We start from the raw sequence: 18,852 nt of genomic DNA, 5'->3' as shown, positions 1-18,852 counted from the left end.
AGCCCGAACGCCGCCGCCGCCGCTCCGCTCTGCCTTTCGATCCCTCCTGCCGGAGCGACGCGGTCGCCCTCTCCAAAGCGGAGTTCGTCTCCCTCGCGACCTCTTTAGTAGGAGTCCCTGGACTCGCCTCCTACAACGCTAAGACTATCGGCCGGCTGGCCTGTGCCCTTGCGAAGTCTATCAACTCTACCTCCACTGCTCTGGATGCCCTGGCCTCCGAGCAGCAGGAACTTCGTCAAGCGACCCTAGATAATCGTGCCGCTATTGATTACTTGTTGTTGTTGCATCACCAAGGTTGTGAAAATGTACGTAATATGTGTTGCTTTAATCTCTCTGATAATTCCCAATTGATTCATATGAAAGTGCGTGATTTACAGGAAGTTGTATCCAATCTAAAGTACGATGTTTTGCCCCAGTGGTGGTCAGCCCTCTGGAGCTGGCTGCCGGGAGGATGGTTGAGTACCATTGTACAGCTCTGCATTGGTTTAATTGTATGCCTCATTATCGGATCTTGTTTTGTTCAATGTATGTCTAATATTGCCTGTAACCTATGTAAGAAGCCCCTCGACTTTCCCTTACCCCGCAACCAAGTTCTAATGTTGCACAAGCAGCTCGGTCAACTTGACAAAAGTGCGGAGGAGACAAGCGTCCCCTTGAATCGCCCCCTAACGTTTCGGCCTCCCTTCTAAAATATAAAAAAGGAGGAGATGTAGTAATGCATCGCTGACCCAGCAGCACCGTAGTAGAACGCTTGGGATGCCGGCGGACCTACGGCCTTCTGGTCGCACCGCACCCCCACTCCTCTTCCCCCTATGAGTCACGGGTCATGAACTGTCTGGCTCAGTCACCGGGCATCCCGGACAAAGGGACAATGGTCTTGCCCCAGGTGAGGATTAGGCTCAGACGCTTACGCTCCTCTCCGCACGTAGCCACTAGGTGAGATCATGTATCACATGACGATCTCCCGCTCTCCCGCTCTCCCGGACTCTCCCGTTCCGCCCTCCTACACGCCCCCATTAGAATCATAATAAAAGGTGCCAGGAACCAGCACGCGGGAGATTCGCTAGGAACACGGACCTCCGCGCTCCCGCTGCTGGCGATCTCCACCAGATGTTATCTCCGCGTCTCGTCTCGTTCTTGCGCTGACTACGCGTGCACGACTACAGTTCCCTTTCAGTGTTGAGAGCCAGCATGGTTAAGAGCGGTGGACTCTAAATCTGGAAAACCGGGTTTGTTTCCCCACTCCTCCTCATGAGCAGCAGACTCTTCTCTGGTGAACTGGATTTGTCCCCCCCCCCCCCATGAAGCCTGCTGGGTGACCTTGGGTCATCACAGTTCTCTCAGAACTCTCTCAGCCCCATCTACCTCACAAGGTGTCTGCCGTGGGGAGAGGAAAAGAAGGTGATTGTAAGCCATCTTAAGTCTTCCTATATGAGAGGAAGGTGGGTATAGGTAACAAGCCTTTATTGGCATAAATAAAGGTGGGTATAAATCCAGCCTTTTCTCCTCCTTTTTCCAGTCCTGAAAGTCCGCTCTCTCCAGGCACTAGCCTCAAATTTCCAGGAGCTTCCCAAGTCCGAGTTGGAAACCCTAGCAACACACAGAAATGATCTAATATCAAAGTTCGTATACAAATGCAGGTTGAACTGCACAGTCTCCTGAAAAACACCTCTGTCCAAGTTTAACTTGGTAGTTTCCAAAGAAGAGTTGGCTTTTATGCCCCTTTTCTCTATCTTTAAGGAGACGGACAAACAGCCTGGAAAACCCACAACACCCAGAAACTTTAGCATCTGGCTTGTTTAAATAGTTATAATCTGCCTTTAAACATTTACATAGTTCTACTTTGCTTTTCTCCTTAATGAGAACCCAAAGCCTTTTACAGCACCACTCCTCTTCCCCCCCCCATTTCATTTGTTCAGTCGATAAGAAAGGCAGCCTCTAAAGACATCTATAAATAAAAACCCTCTCAACAACCCTGCGAGGTAGGCAAGTGCCCTGAGAGAAAGGCAGCCTCTAAAGACATCTATAAATAAAAACCCTCTCTACAGCCCTGTGAGGCAGCAAACACCCTGACAGAAACTAACCCCACGTGACGTCACTCAGCAAACATTCATGGCATTATGGGGATTCGAACCCGGATCTCCCATTTCCTAATCTGACACTCTTAACAATACACAGGGTTGGAAAATCCCTGGAAAAGTAGGATTTGGGAAGGAGAGGAATTTCAGTGGGGGGGGGGGGGAAGGGGTGTTGCCATAGAGCCTACCCTCCAGCGCGACCATTTACTTTAAAGGAACTTTGCAGCATGGGGTAGCGGGAAAGAACGCCTCCTAGCCCGTGGTCACCCCGCAGTGCGCACGCGCAACCCTTCCTTAGCCACTCCACTCCCCGGTTCCGCGATTAGCCTCCGGCTTTGCCTGGCCGCAGTGCGCACGCGCAGCCACCTTCTATGGAGCATGCGCAGCAGCGCTCTCCTCCGCCGGACGACGTAGACCTGCCTCCTGTCCGGGGCCGTTGCCAAAATGAGCGGGATGCGCCCGGACTCAGCGCCGCCATGGAGGTGGAAGAGGCGTTCCCCGTGGTGGGCCAGATGGGACCCTTCCAGGTCACAGCTTTGCATCTGTCTTGGCCGCGCTGCTGCAGGTGAGGTGGTGGGCAGGGGCCCGGAAGGAGAGGTGTTCGCGAGCGCCCCCTGGAGGAGAGGTGTCTGAGGTGCAAGGGTGGTGGCAGCACCAGATCTGGAGATGTCAAAAGTTAATTATGATGTTAGTATATATTATATTACTATGTATAATGATAATAAGTAATAAGATGCTTATGTTATTATTGATGATTGTGATTATAATTTTTAATTATAATATTATATATTATAATAAGTATATATAAGTATATAATAAGTATATAATAAGAACATAAGAACATAAGAACAAGCCAGCCGGATCAGACCAGAGTCCATCTGGTCCAGCACTCTGCTACTCTTAGTGGCCCACCAGGTGCCATTGGGAGCTCACATGCAGAATGTGAAAGTAATAATATGGCTATTGTTTTTGTTTGGGGGATATTGTCATTGTTGTCGTCCTTGTTATTATTGTCATTGTTATTATTATTTCGAATTATTCCTTGCCCAGTGCTATCGTTTGGAGTGTGTTTCCTCCCAGCCAGTAGATTCAAAATTGAAATCTGAAGGTCCTGTCAGAATCTCACTCGGCAGATGCTCAGAGGCAGGCAGTGTCTTCCCAGACTTTCTTTGAGAGTACCCTCTCGTGGTGAACCATCTGCTTGACACCCAAAAGTCCTGGAGTCAGTGATGGTGAACCTTTCAGGCCTCAGAATGTCCAAAAAAGAAATTGGAAAAAAGGCCTAACTGGGCTCTACTGGTGTGCAAAACACCCCCCCCCCCCCCGAACAAAAGAGAAACAATTCTTTACACATTCATTTAATTTTTAAAAATACTCTCCAATCACGTACAGTGCTATGTATTATGTAGAGGCAGAGGGTCTTTAGGCTAAGGCCCTCCAGATGTTCATGGACTACAATTCCCATCAGCCCCTGCCAGTGTAACCTCAGCTTGTGGGTTCTGTGGGGCAGTACTTGGAAGGAGTTGCAAAGAACCAAATTTAAACAACAAAATGGTTTACTTTCTTTACAATTAACACTTTTAAAACATCAACATTTAACGTTACAATTCAAGGTCCTGTTCGGGTTGCATTTCAAAGTCCTTCTATTTACAGTCTGCAGTATTGCCGTCAAATTCTCCTTTGCAAGTTGGCTTTGGCTCCTGAAGACTCGAGGCTTGATAGAACAGGTTACAACATGATGAAGGTCTCCAGGAGGCTCTGCATTACAATCACAAAGAAACCTGAAACAATAAGCAACATTTACAACATAGCAAAAACAACAACTACCTTCCCAGTAGTTCCCAACAATATTGAAATTACCTTAACAAGGTGTTAAGGGCTTATAGAAATCAAGGTCCGAGTCTGGTAGCCTTGTTCTTCTGCAAAAGAGCTCTTTCAGCCTCTCTGCTGCTCCGAGTCTCCACCCCTTACTGGGTCAACCCATTCTAGGCCAACCCATTCTGGGCATGGGGGTTACACCAGCATGGCCAAGTGGAAGGGCTGATGGGAATTGTAGTTCATGAACATCTCGGGGGCCATAGTTTGAAGACTCCTGATGTAGAGGAACGACAAATACCTACAAAAATGACTCCAATGCAAATATGGAGAATAGATGTTGTCTTGACTTGGCTTTATTGCGATTTTATCCTGCCTTACCCCAGCCAAGGCTGCCAGGTAGGCTGCCAATAGTCACTTGGGACCCTGGAGAACTGCTAACAGCCTAAGTCGTCAATGCTGATGTGCACCAGTGGTTGGATTCAGTAGAAGGAGGTCCCCCATCTGGTGCCCATGGGCGTCACAGCATCTGCCAACACCTTTCCTGATGCTTGTCAAGAGTTTTTAGAAAGTGGGCGGGGCCATTTGGGGGGTTTGGCCTGGCCAGGCTTCTAATTGGCCCTTGGAGATTTGACTGCTTGTGTAGATTTTCAAAAGTGCTGCTTTGGCAACACCTGCCACCATTGCAAAAAAAAAAAAATCACTTCACTGTGTGACTGAAGGTAAGCTGCAACAGCCATCTTATACCTGGCTCCGCCTCCTGCAGTAGCCATATTGTGGTAGTCATTTTGTAGCTGTGCCTGCCATGCTAAGACTGAATTCCAAAGGTGTACATGGGCCTCAACAGGTTGGGAACCCTTGCAGTAGAGGGGGTGTTCTTGTGCACCAAGGACAGAATTGACAAAGGCCACCTAAACAGCGTGGCAGATCTACAGAAAGAAAACTCCTTTTTTGAAAGAGAATATTGACTTTCTGGGAGGGGCTGCATCTTCCCAGCAGAGCTCCGCTTTGCATGCAGGATGTAAAAGCAATGACCTTCTGCTGCTGCTGCTCCCGAGCACCTGGTCTGCTAAGGCGTTTGCAATCTCAGATCAAGGAGGATCAAGATTGGTAGCCATAGATTGACTTCTCCTCCATAAATCTGTCCCAGCCCCTTTTAAAACTATCCAGGTTAGTGGCCATCACCACCTCCTGTGGCAGCATATACTAAACACCAATCACGCATCGCACGAATAAATGTTTCCTTTTATTAGTCCTAATTCCCCCCCCCCCCCCCCAGCATTTTCAATGTATGCCCTCTGGTTTTAGTACTGACAAAGAGAGAAAAATTTCTCTCTGTCAACATTTTCTACCCCATGCATAATTTCATAGACTTCAATCATATCCCCTCTCAGACGTCTCCTCTCCTAACTAAAGAGTCCCAAACACTGAAGCCTCTCCTCATAAGGAAGGTGCTGCAGTCCCTCAATCATCCTCGTTGCCCTTCTCTGCCCTTTTTCTATCTCTTTGATATCCTTTTTGAGATGTGGCAACCAGATCTGGGCTCTAGTTCAAATCTACCCCACTATTTGAATGGTAGCATCAAATCTACCCCACTGGTTGATACACATAGCAGAAAATGGTGGAAGTCCTTTCCAGCTGACAACTATTGGTAGTAACGCTCTGTAACTTGCTCCGTTTGGCATTTCTTTATTTGCTTTCATTTTTAGTTTGCTTTTCTTGCTGAGATACAAGGCGGATCACAGCTTTTTAAAAAAAACAAAACCTGTGGTGTGCTGGCACAGTTGTCTAATTTTGCGGGTTTCACATGTGTCTATTTTATTTGTATGTTGTTTGTTTTGCTTTCAGCCTTTCTTGCTGAGTCTAAACCAGATTAAAACTAAAAAACACCCCTCATGCTATAAGAACATGACGCTTTATTATGCATTTTCTTTTTCGTTGAGTGCTTTTGTCAAGGTGTGTTGTCGTACTGTGATTTCAAAGGGTTTTTTGTATTCGTTTTTAACTGGGCGTACATGTGTAAAATGTCATGACCTATGGCTTCAGCACAATAAATCCACCTGCGTACATACGTGACGCTATATCCATTGTTTCTAATTTTGTAATTCCGCTTCTCTTGCATTGTTTATTAGACATCTCGTTGCTATTGGATGGCGTTGTTTGATAGCTCGCGCCAATCCCGCTTGGAGGCTTGGTGGAGAAAAGCGGGCTATAAATAAAGTAAAATAAAATAAATCAATAATACATACAACCCACAAAATGAGAGAAGTGCCCAGAAAATGCAGTGTAATACAGATGGTAAAGGCAGCGCGATACACAGATGACCTTGAGTCTCCACAGAGAATTGATCCTGTTGGGGGTGCGGAGAGCGATCATATTCAAAACCAGCATGTTAACACGATCCACCTATGCAGACTTAACCTCCTCTAAGTCAGTTGATGTAAATGGGTTTAGACGGGCATAACTGTTCATAGCATTGTAAATTGCTGGGCTACATCTCAGACGTTCAAAAATGTTTCCTGTAGCAGCACAGCCTGCTTTCCGAAGGGCAATGTCTGTAAGATTTGGCTTTGGGAGATTTTGTGCTTTGTGATCAATTGCGGCATTAGATAACATGGTCACGGCATTTGCTAATGCTGGATGAGCGAACTGACTTGTGTTGCTGGGGTAAAAGATTACAAAAGTCTCGTAAGCCCTTAAGCAAAGAACATTCCTGTGCAAATAATTCTTCTTTCTCCGTGTGTAACTTCCCTCTCGCAGCCCGATCTTGCCGGTGGGGCTGGTCGCTCTGAGTCCATATTTAACTTACGGTCCACCTGTACCCCAAGATTCTATTCACACACAATGTTGCAAACAAGGATATCCCCCATCCAGCATGTGTGTTCCTCATTTTTGTAACACCAGATTGCACCTTGTTTGGATTTGCCCACTTTTCTAGTGTATTCAGATCTTGCTGAACTCCATCTCTATCGTCTGATGTGTTCTCTGCTCCTCCCAGTTTGGTGTTGTCAGCAAATTTAACCACTAGTCCAGTGATGGCGAACCTTTTTGAGACCGAGTGCCCAAATTGCAACCCAAAACCCCACCTGTTTATCGCAAAGTGCCAACCCGGCAATTGAACCTGAATGCTGAGGTTTTAGTTTAGTAAAAAACAGTTGGCTCCGAGGCGTGCGTTACTCGGGAGTAAGCTTCGTGGTAGTCGGTGGCTCTGCTTTGAAACAACGGGGCAACTCTTCCAATGGGTGAATCATGACCCTAGGAGGGTTTACTCAGAAGCAAGCCCCATTGCCAGCAACCAAGCTTGCTCCCGGAGTAAAGGATGGCGCTTTAGTTGTTAAGCATGAAAATTGAGTGGGGTTTAAAGGCACTTAACAGGGTTGCCTACACTGCTTCCCCAAAACTAGGTCTTAGGTTTAGTGCTAATAATCAAGCACAGAGGCCCAGGCCAGCCTAGATGTGTGGGGGGGGGGGGCAACTCTGTTTGCACAAGCCCACAGAAAGGGCTCTTGAGGTGCCACTTGCTGCAGCACCAGCGCCCATAGGTTCGCCACCACTGCACTAGTCCATCCATCCCCTCATTCAGATAATTTACAGAAATATTGAAAATTACTGGGCCCAGAACCTGTAACATTCACATTCTTAAATAAGAGAAGAAAGGAGAAACTTTGATTGTTGCTCATAAACTCATTCTTCTCTGACAATTGGGTTCTCTCTCTCTCTCTCTCTCTCTCTCTCTCTCTCGTCGCCAAATAAAGGACTTTCAAGGACTAGGTGCGCCAAGGTACCTTTCTTCCCTGTCTTACAAAAGCATCAACATTTTTAAAAAGGGACTTGAGCAAATCAGCAACAGTATGGCATTCTGTCTGACAGCCAAAAAATTTTACACTAATGGCTTAATTGGACTTGCAGCGGTTCTCCAGGTGGTAGATTGTATTATCTACCACCTGATCCTTTTTAGCTGGAGATGTCGGGAATTGAACCTGGGACCTTGTGCGTACCAAGCGGACGCTCTAGCACTGAGCTGCAGACCCTCTCAGTGCGGAAGCAAAGAGCAGAGAATAACGCTCCGGGCAATCTCTTCTCAGGTAATTCTGCTGCGTAATCCTGTCACAACCAAAGCGGCAGAATCACCTCTGGTGAGGTAATTTATAAGGAGTTAATCATGAAGAAAAAGAGCGATCTGTCAATATGGGGGTGAGCATTTTGGGCTCACGGGAGCATTTATCTTTTTCAGTACGGTTTTAAAATGTCTCGGTGGACTATCGGGAACAGCCCTGGCCAATTTTGAGAAGCTGGTCAGAGAGAGGGAAAAAATAAAGTCGGATGTTTGGTTAATAATAATAATAATATCTTTCTTCGGGCGAAAGAAGAATTACAAAGGTGTCAAATGGTTTGGGGCAAGGCAGACGAGATGAAACACTTCTCTTGTAAGTGCCAGTTGTGTTTCTGGTTAGCTGTTCCTTATCCTAACTTGAATTGACAAGACAGGAGTGGAGTTCCTGAAGCTGAGGTGCTGGCAGAGCCTGTCAACGTTTCATCCTATCGAGCCTAATCCAGATGGCAAAGAGCCTTTGGGCGAACATATCGCCGGAATGACGGAAATTGGTTCTTTGAGTGCCCGGCAGCGGCTGCTTGTCCCGATGTCGATCTTTTAGGCTTATTCTGTGTCGTTTCAGCTCTACGTTGCCAGCGAAGCCATCCTCATCGCTCTGGTGGGGGCAACACCTCCTTACCACTGGGACCTCGAAGGGATCTCGGCTAATTGGAGCCATGGCAACCAGTCGGTGAGCGAAGAGAGAGCGTTTGGGAAGTGGCTCCTGACGGCCAATGGCAGCGAAGTCCACAAGCACATTCACTTCAGCGGCAGCTTTACGTCAATTGCCTCTGAGGTAACGGAACAATGGGGATATGGGGGCCATCCTCTGAGGTAACGAAACAAAAGGGTTCTAGTGGCCATCCTCTGAGGTAATGAAACAAAAGGGTTCTAGTGGCCATCCTCTGAGGTAACGAAACAAAAGGGTTCTAGTGGCAGTTACAGAGCGCTAATACCAATAGTTGTCAGCTGGAAAGGCCTTCCACCATTTTTTGCTACATGTAGTAAGACTCCTTAATATTAAGAAAAGTGGGGTATAAAAAACCAGCTCTTCATCTATCTATGTATCCATGTATCTATCTATCTATCTGCCTGCCTGCCTGCCTGCCTGCCTGCCTGCCTGCTTACCTACCTATCTAGAGAATCAGTATGGTATAGTGGTTAAGAGCAGTGGTTTGGTTTTCCCCTTCTGCACATGAGCAGTGGACTCTTATCTGGAGAACCAGATTTGTTTCCCCACTCCTCCACATGAAGGAGTTTGTAAGCTGCTTTGAGACTTCTTACGATTGAGAAAAGAGGGGTGTAAACCCATTTTTCTTCTTCTTCAGTCTGACTTACCTCACAGGGTTGTTGTGAGGATAAAATAGAGGAGAATAATGTCAGCCACTTTGGGCTCCTATGAAGGAGAAAGGCAGAGTTGAAATGAATTGTATTTGTATTAATAGCTGGTGAACTTGCAGATCGCAGTCTTCTGGTTGCCCTGTTATTATTATTATTATTATTGACTTTCAGTGTGCAAAAGTCAGTACTTGAAGAGAGCTCGTTGTTTTTTAAATTCTCCTGCTGTTGGTTTGATTGCTATAATATTTACACCCCTCCTTTCCTCGGGTCTAGATCAGGAGTCTGCAACCTGCAGCTCTCCAGATGTTCATGGACTACAATTCCCATCAGCCCCTACCAGCACGGCCAATTGGCCACACTGGCAGGGGCTGATGGGAATTGTAGTCCATGAACATCTGGAGTGCCATGGGTTTGCCACCACTGGGTTAGAGTATTCATGGATGAGCAGGAAGAAGGTGGCTGTTTAATACTTTCCCATACCTATCGAGGTGTTTCTGTATTTTAAAAAACTGAAGTCATAGGATCATAGAATTGGAAGAGACCACAAGAGCCATCAAGTCCAACCCCCTGCAATGCAGGAACACATAATCAAAGCACTCCTGACGTATGTTCATCCAGCCTCTGCTTAAATACCTCCAAAGAAGGAGACTCCACAACTTTACGAGGCAGTGAATTCCACTGTCGAACAGCCCTGACGGTCAGGAAGTTCTTCCTAATGTTTAGGTGGAGTCTCTTTTCCTGCACCTTGAATCCATTACTCTGTGTCCTAGTGTCTGAGGCAGCAGAAAACAGGCTGGCAACATGGCATCCCTTCAAATATTTAAACATAGCTATCATGTCCCCCCTTAACCTACGCTTCTCCAGACTAAACATCCCCAGCTCCCTAAGCCTCTCTTCGTAGGGCATGGACTCCAGACCCTTTACCATTTTGGTTGCCCTCCTCTGGCCCAGTTCCAGCTTGTCAATATCCTTCTTGAATTGTGGTGCCCAGAACTGTACACAATATTCCAGGTGAGGTCTAACCAGTGCAGCATAGAGAGGCACAATTACATCCCTCGATCTTGACACTATACCCCTATTGATGCAGCCCAGAATCGCATTGGCTTTCTTGGCTGCCGCGTCCTTAACTCTTCGTTCGGTTGGACTTTGACTAATGTCCCTTTTCCTCCCCCTAGTGGTTTTTAATCGGCAGCACATCCTACAAGATCAGCGCAGCCAGCTCATTTTTCTTCAGCGGCGTTTTTGTGGGGGTGATTACCTTTGGCCAACTCTCTGATCGTTTTGGACGGAAGAAAGTCTACCTGACAGGTCAGTTTCAAAAGAAAGATTTGCATGAAGAAGAAGAGTCGATTTTTATACGCTGCTTTTCTAAACTGTCGCCTTACAAGCCCCTTTCCCTTCCTCTCCCCACAACAGACACCTTGTGAGGCAGGTGGGGCTGAGAGAGTTCTGAGAGAACTGTGACCGGCTCAAGGCCACCCAGCGAGCTTCATGTGGAGAAGCGGGGAAACAAACCCAGTTCACCAGATAAGAGTCCACCGCTCACGTGGAGGAGTGGGGAATCAAACCCAGTTCTTCAGATTAGAATCTACCGCTCATAACCGCTACATCATGCTGGCTCATGTAAATGCCCAAAATTGGGCAGAGCCCAGTGGGTCACCATATTTCAAGTCCCATGCTGATGATTCAGTCTCTGTGATGGAAACTCTAAACTTAAAAAAGAGGTCAGAACTGATGCCCTGTCATTCCCACCCTATCCCTGTTTACTGTAAAGTTTGATCAACTGGATCAGGACTTGCAGGTCTATAAGGATGAGCAAATGTGAGTTTGTTAGCAGATCTAATCCACCAGATCAATTAAAGATGTTTTGGTCCCAGAAGCGGGCCAGTCAAGGGTAGATAGGTCAGCCAGGTGTGCTGGGAGTTTCTCTGCCCCCACCTGCTGAGTTGCCATTTTTTGCCATCAAGACACGGCTGACTTGTGATAACCCCATGGAGTTTTCAAGGTGAGTGACATTCAGAGGTGGTTTGCCGTTGCCTGCCTCTGCATAGCAAACCTGGACTTCCTCGGTGGTCTCCCATCCAAATACAAACCAGGTGGTGGTTGGCTTGACCTTCCGCTTGGCTGCCCCAGATCCCAGAACCACCGCAAGTGAGCACAGATCCTCCTCCCTCCCCCCAGGCTAAGCTGCACTCCGGGAGGAGAAGGGCAGCGAGGCCAGGAGGCAGCTCTGCTGCTTCCCACTCCAGACTCATTTTTTTAAAAAAAATGTTTAACTGTATTTATGAATTTATTTATTGGATTTATTGGCCGCTCCTCCTCTTGTGGGCTTGGAGCAGCTTCCAACAATAATGATCATACAATCAAATTGAATCATTTTAAGAACATAAGAACATAAGAACAAGCCAGTTGGATCAGACCAGAGTCCATCTAGTCCAGCTCTCTGCTACTCGCAGTGGCCCACCAGGTGCCTTTGGGAGCTCACCTGCAGGATGTGAAAGCAATGGCCTTCTGCGGCTGTTGCTCCCGAGCACCTGGACTGTTAAGGCATTTGCAATCTCAGATCAAGAGGATCAAGATTGGTAGCCATAAATCGACTTCTCCTCCATAAATCTGTCCCAGCCCCTTTTAAAGCTATCCAGGTTAGTGGCCAACAACGAAACGCAGGAAACAATTACAAACAACCCCAGAATGCGACAGAATGAATCCTGAGGAGATTGTGGCCCACCTGTCCTTGCGGTTCAAGTTAGCTTTGCAGCAGTAGTTGCAAACGTTATCAGTTAAAAGAAAAAATAAGATCGCAAATCTCAAATTGCCCCCCCCCCCCTTAAGAGATGCCTGCCATTCTAAATCCCCTCAAAACCGCAGGCAAATATCCAGGGCTTAAAGAAACTTCCGGAGACCTCCAAGGAGCCCCCCTCCCCTCCTCTTCAGAAAATGCATTTCACAGAGCTGGTGCCACAATGAAGGCTGCGTCGGCTCTTGGCGATGTCAGACGGGCCAACCTAAGTGGTGGGATAGTTGGCACAAAGGGGCATGGGGAAGGAGACAGCCCCTCATTGGCTGTGTGGCATGGTGCTCCCACCCCTGTCGTTATCGGGAACAGGGAGGTCTGGCGTGTGACAACCCCCACCTCTTTCTTTCCTGTCTTGTAAAGAGATCCCACAAGCTGCAGCGGAGACCTGTCATCCCCAAAGACCTGACCTTTGAGAAGCAAACCTTTCTGAATTCAGAGTGCTTTACTCCTAGGCAACCGTGCCCATGTGCTGCTGCTTTCTGGCAGCCCCCCCCCCCACACACACACACACAATCCTTTGCGGAGCTGAGCTTTCCTTGAAGCTCATTCTCGTCAATAAACTCAGGATCAGATGCAGCCTAGAAGCAGACGAGCGATTGATCCGTCTCAAATCTCCCTTACAGAGGAAAATCTCAAATCTCCCTTGCAGTGGCTTCAAGGCCAGAATCTCGTCTGGTATCGGAAGCAGAGCGGCGTTAGCCCTGGTTAGTATTTGGGTGGGAGACCACAATGCCAGGCAGGCAATGGGAAACCACCTCTGAATGTCTTTTGCCTCGAAAAACCCATGGGGTTGCCGTAAATTGGCTGCAACTCGATAGTACTTTCTACCACCAACACCTGTTCTCTTAGCCCTCCCCCCCCCCCCCCTTAGCATCTCGCTGGTCAGCATCAAGGCCACAAGGAGCAGCAGTGGCGTAGGAGGTTAAGAGCTCGTGTATCTAATCTGGAGGAACCGGGTTTGATTCCCAGCTCTGCCGCCTGAGCTGTGGAGGCTTATCTGTGGAATTCAGATTAGCCTGTACACTCCCCCACATGCCAGCTGGGCGGCCTTGGGCTAGTCACAGCTTTTCAGAGCTCTCTCAGCCCCACCCACCTCACAGGGTGTTTGTTGTGAGTGGGGAAGGGCAAGGAGATTGTCAGCCCCTTTGAGTCTCCTGCAGGAGAGAAAGGGGGGATATAAATCCAAACTCCTCCTCCTCCTCCTCTTCTTCTTCTTCTTCTTCTTCATCATCATCATCTGGCGCTCCATTATCATCGCCTGCGGCTGGAAGGTTTTCCTCTATTGTTTGCTTGTAACGAGCGAATCAGGCATACCTCGTCCCATGTCTCTAGCTTCCTGGAGAAGGGAGGAGTCTGTCCCAAGCTGCAGTCTCATAACTGTGTCTCTTTTCTCACTGTCTTTATTATGCTGATGTTTTGGGAATGCGAGGGAGGGGGGAACATAGGATGAGCCAATGTTTCAAGCTATGGACTGGCGGGTCAGAAGACAAAGCCCCAGCTCGGGCTGACACAGTTCCAATAAAGCTCTTGAAACTTTCCTGAGCCTTATTTATTGACTGGAGCAACAGACCCTTGCGCCCCCGCGCCCCAGGCCAAGCATGAACTGCATCGCAATCCCAATGCTACCCTTCCTTGCCAACAACTGTGTATAACCAGCTGCCTGTTGTGGGTATTCCAGGCTGTGTGGCCACAGTGTGGTAACTTTTGCTGCTAACATTTCGCCTGCATCTATGGCTGGCATCCTCAAAGACATGTCACAATAAGGAACGCTTCTCTGTGGCACATCTTGCCAGACCCCGGCCACACCGCCCTGGAAACCCTCAACAACCAGTGGATTCCGGCTGTGAAAAGTCTTTCTTCTTCCTCCTAGCCTTTGACAGTATATATTTATAAGCATCCAGAGGTTTTGCAAAAATCAGAAAGAAAGGGAACTCCAGAATCAGTCCCCTAGCCCCAGGTCTTAAACACACACACACCCTGGTGGTCTATAACCAGTGGTGGGATCCAAAAATTTTAGTAACAGGTTCCCATGGTGGTGGGATTCAAACAGTGGCGTAGCGCCAATGGGGCTGGGCGGGACACGACGGGGGCGTGGCTGGGCCTTCTGGGGGCGGGGCGTTAATAATTTCTCGGTTACTGTAAAAAACTTACTGTAAAAAAAAGTTCCTAATTTCCAGCTGGTATCTTTCTGTCCATAATTTAAACTCATTATAGCAAGTCCTATCATCTACTGCCAACAGAAACAACCACTTCTCCTCTAATTGACTGCCTGTCAAATACTTAATACTTTCAAATACTTAATTTTGTTTCTAGAAATCAAAAGAAGGGTACTTTCCTTAAACAAGGGACTTGACCATATTTCTAAAACATGTTTTTAAAACAGCCCATATCCCATTTTCTACCTTCTCTAACCAGCCACATAGGAAACAACAGGACTTTATGATTTTTGGACCTAATGGGATTTCTAAGGGAAAAGCGGACCCAATTAGTAACCCCCTCTCGGCACACACAAATAATTAGTAACCCACTCTCGGGAACTGGTGAGAACCTGCTGGATCCCACCTCTGTCTATAACTGTGTCAGAATCCCTTTTGTGAGTCCCGTTGGGTGGCCCAAGCAGAAATAGCCGTTGTGTGTGGCTCAGTAAGGTTTGGTTTGTGCAGCTTTTTTCTACCAGACAGGGGTTTTTGCATCAAGCTCCATTTTCTCCAGAGAGCGTCTTGTGAGAGGCATGGGAAACTGCACCAAAAGGCTCTGTTATGTCAACAGATTGTCTGTTTTGGGGAAAAAAAGAGACAAGCCTTCCGTTTGCCTTCCAGGTTTTGCGCTCGACATCCTGTTTGCACTCGTGAACGGCTTCTCCCCTTCCTATGAGTTCTTTGCCGTCTCTCGCTTCTTGGTGGGCGTCATGAACGGCGGGATGTCGCTGGTGGCTTTTGTCCTGCTGAACGAGTGCGTGGGCACCGCTTACTGGGCGTTGGCAGGTAGAGTGTCGACCTCCCGTGTCTTTGTTGTGGCTTTCGTTAAGCCTCTGGCCAGTCCAAATGTGGATTCAATGAATGCTTGAGGGCTACCTCGTGCACCAGGAAAGCAATAGTTACGGCCACATATGCTTTGTGCCACCTATGCTGTGTGCCACGTGTACTCCTAGCACCTCAAAGCAAGTCTTTCTTTTGTTAACAATCTCAAGAGACTCTACAGGCCATTGTAAATAGCTCTGGCTTCCCATGTTTTGTATGTTGTGCATGTGGAATCACCACTACTGTATGAAAATAGTCCTTATATCCCTTGTAGGCACATGCCCAGTCCTTCAGTCACAACACCTTTTGCAAGCGAGTGAGTCCTCTGACTGTCATGGGACTAGAATATCAGCACAGCCTTGCATGAAAATAGTTTTAGAGGGTAGCCATGTTGGTCTACAGTAGAACTAGATTCCAGTCCAGTAGACCCATAGATACCCAGAGGTGTATCTAGGAAAAATAGAGCCTGGTGACAAAATCTGAATCCTCAGCCACCACCCCCTCACCCCCAGCCACAGGCACTCAGGTCTACTGCCCAGAGCCCAGGTCTACTGCGTGGAACTCGCCTCAGCATCCAGGTCTACTGCCTGGACCTCACCCCAGCATCCAGGTCTATTGCCTGGAGCCCAGGTCTACTGCCTGGAACTCGCTTCAGCATCCAGGTCTACTGCCCAGAGCCCAGGTCTACTGCCTGGAACTCTCCCCAGCATCCAGGTCTATTGCCTGGAGCCCAGGTCTACTGCCTGGAACTCGCCCCAGCATCTAGGTCTATTGCCTGGAGCCCATGCCGGCATCCAGGTCTGCCTGGCACCTGCGCCGGCATCCAGGTCTACTGCCTGGAACTCACCTCAGCATCCAGATCTATTGCCTGGAGCCCAGGTCTACTGCCTGGAACTCGCCCCAGCATCCAGGTCTATTGCCTGGAGCCCGTGCCAGCATCCAGGTCTGCCTGGCACCTGCGCCGGCATCCAGGGAAGGAATACATAAAGGGAAGGAAGGAAGGGATTGGGGAAAGGACAGGGAAGCCAGATCCATTGGAAATACAGTTGTTGCTCCATCTTACAGGCCCTGCAAAACCAGACCCTGGTCTAATTCAACAGAGCATTCCACCAGGCTGGGCTCAGAGCTGGGCCCAGGGGTAGCATGCAGGGGAAGGGGAGGGTGGGAGGGGAGGGGAGGGAGAGGGTGGCATGCAAGGGAGGGGAAGGAGGGGTGGGGTTAGGGCCCTGGTGAGGGATAGCCAGACACTTTTCAGGCCAGGGACTGCCAGCAAGTTGTGGTCTGCAGAGCGAAGTTCTCTCTTGGGGGTTCGTTCGAAGAACGTTGTATAGTTCTAGAATGAGATGCCTTGGATCTCAGAGCAAAAAACCCCCTCGTCTGCTCAGAAGCTGCATCTCTGTGCAGAATTTAACGCCAAGTTGTGCAACAGGGTCTTGTAGGACAATAGCAAAATGTTAGCAGTATCTAACGTCTGTTTAGTAGACGGTGCTTGAAACAAACTGCAGTAGTTTTTCGGGGCAAATCTTTTTGCAAAGGACACCGTGCTGCAGAATGGAAAGATCTGATTGCATGGGAAAGATCTGCTTGTGCTTTGGCACCATCTATTTTCATTGTAATCGCAGATCATAGAATCGTAGAGTTGGAAGAGATCACAAAGGCCATCAAGTCCAACCCCCTGCGATGCAGGAACGCCCAATCAAAGCACTATCTTGAGCGAACTTGCGTTTTTTATACTCCAAAAGTTTCCCAGAAAAAAACCGTTAATCAAAGCGTTTAATATTAAACGTAAGATTCATCTAAAGAACTATTCTGAAAAGCAGTCTTAGGCTCATTCCGCACATGCAGAATAATGCACTTTCAAACTGCTTTCAATGCTCTTTGAAGCTGTGCGGAACGGCAAAATCCACTTGCAAACAGTTGTGAAAGTGGTTTGAAAAAGCATCATTTTGCGTGTGCGGAAGGGGCCTTAGTTTGTTCAATCACAGTTTTTTAGCTTCTTGAATACAAAAATCTATAATAAGCAGCTTTAGTTCAAAATAACATGTATGAAGCATCCTCGTTCATTTTTTTCCTGAAATTCTTGGTTATCCATGAAAAGATTTGGAGCATGTGCAGGGTTCTCATTAGTTGCCATTCATATTCAGTACAGTGTATTACACGGAGGTTGTTTTTATGCTTGCTATCTTATGTTTAACAGTTGAAGCCGAGTGAGGCATTTGTTACATTATGTTAAATTCTTTAATAAGGTCTTTTTGACTGCAACTTAGTTTTGACCAAGGTTATCACACGGCTGTATTTGAAATTGGATTCTTCCATTTGTGTTTCCATCACTGTATCATCTTAGATCAGGGGTCTGCAACCTATAGCTCTCCAGATGTCCATGGACTACAATTCCCATCAGCCCCTGCCAGCATGGCCAATTGGCATGGCCAATTGGCAGCTGTGAAAAAGGCAAACTCTATGCTGGGGATCATTAGGAAAGGAATTGATAATAAAACTGCAAAGATTGTCATGCCCTTATATAAAGCAGTGGTGCGACCGCACTTGGAGTACTGTGTCCAGTTCTGGTCGCCGCATCTCAAAAAGGATATTGAGGAGATAGAAAAAGTGCAGAGAAGGGCAACAAGGATGATTGAGGGACTGGAGCACCTTCCCTATGAGGAGAGGCTGCAGTGTTTGGGACTCTTTAGTTTGGAGAGGAGACGTCTGAGGGGGGATATGATTGAAGTCTATAAAATTATGCATGGGGTAGAAAATGTTGACAGAGAGACATTTTTCTCTCTTTCTCACAATACTAGAACCAGGGGGCATTCATTGAAAATGCTGAGGGGAAGAATTAGGACTAATAAAAGGAAACACTTCTTCACGCAACGTGTGATTGGTGTTTGGAATATGCTGCCACAGGAGGTGGTGATGGCCACTAACCTGGATAGCTTTAAAAAGGGCTTGGACAGATTGATGGAGGAGAAGTCCATTTATGGCTACCAATCTTGATCCTCTTTGATCTGAGATTGCAAAGGCCTTAACAGACCAGGTGCTCGGGAGCAACAGCCGCAGAAGGCCATTGCTTTCACATCCTGCATGTGAGCTCCCAAAGGCACCTGGTGGCCCACTGCGAGTAGCAGAGAGCTGGACTAGATGGACTCTGGTCTGATCCAGCTGGCTTGTTCTTATGTAGTCCATGAACATCTGGAGAGCCGTAGGTTGCAGACCCCTGTCTTAGATATTTGCTCTGGCAAAATGAAAAGATGCAGAAAAATACTTTTTGGATTACCTGTTTCTTTTTTTAAAAAAAATCTTTCTGAATAAGTGATATATGTATGGATTTTAGCATGTCTGCCTATGTCCTGCCCCAGCAAAACTTTGTGTGTTTAAAACATTCTTTGAATCTGGAGTGTTCTGGGGTTTCCAGGCTGTATGGCTGTGTTCCGGTAGCATCTTCAGATGCCAGCCACAGATGCGGGCGAAACATCAGGAGAAAATGCTACTGGAATACAGCCACCCAGCCCGGAAACCCCACAACACTCCAGTGATTCCAGCCGTGAAAGCCTTCAACAATACATTCTTTGAATCCATTCACATGGAGCAGCTTCCATTTTGCATAAAGAATTACTAGTCTTTAAATGTCAGCAGAAGCCCATATGTTATCATATAACTTCCATGCACTGTGGTCCAGTGCTGGTTAAACTGTGGTACCAGAGAACAAGT

At 47.5% G+C, this 18,852-nt stretch overlaps 2 protein-coding genes across 2 annotated transcripts in view; one reads left to right on the top strand and one right to left on the bottom strand.

Annotated features, from left to right (window-relative positions):
* Positions 1-2,620, bottom strand: part of LOC125437073 (solute carrier family 22 member 15-like) — a 62,547-nt gene extending 59,927 nt beyond the window's left edge. The window contains exon 1 of the mRNA XM_048504442.1: positions 2,435-2,620. Coding sequence (XP_048360399.1) covers positions 2,435-2,620 — 186 coding nt within the window. The remainder of the gene's footprint in view (positions 1-2,434) is intronic.
* A 30-nt stretch (positions 2,621-2,650) lies between these two features.
* The window catches only part of LOC125436839 (solute carrier family 22 member 15-like), a 77,589-nt gene continuing 61,387 nt past the window's right edge, over positions 2,651-18,852 (top strand). Inside the window, exons 1-4 of the mRNA XM_048504174.1 lie at positions 2,651-2,765; positions 8,570-8,782; positions 10,503-10,635; positions 14,944-15,108. Of these exons, the coding sequence (XP_048360131.1) occupies positions 2,745-2,765; positions 8,570-8,782; positions 10,503-10,635; positions 14,944-15,108 (532 nt within the window). The 5' untranslated portion in view covers positions 2,651-2,744. The remainder of the gene's footprint in view (positions 2,766-8,569; positions 8,783-10,502; positions 10,636-14,943; positions 15,109-18,852) is intronic.

The sequence above is a fragment of the Sphaerodactylus townsendi genome, linkage group LG07 (genome assembly GCF_021028975.2).
Source record: "Sphaerodactylus townsendi isolate TG3544 linkage group LG07, MPM_Stown_v2.3, whole genome shotgun sequence".
In the NCBI taxonomy this organism is placed as follows: Eukaryota; Metazoa; Chordata; class Lepidosauria; order Squamata; family Sphaerodactylidae; genus Sphaerodactylus; species Sphaerodactylus townsendi.
Note: the sequence above shows the minus strand (reverse complement) of the source record. Positions and strands in the feature narration are given on the sequence as shown.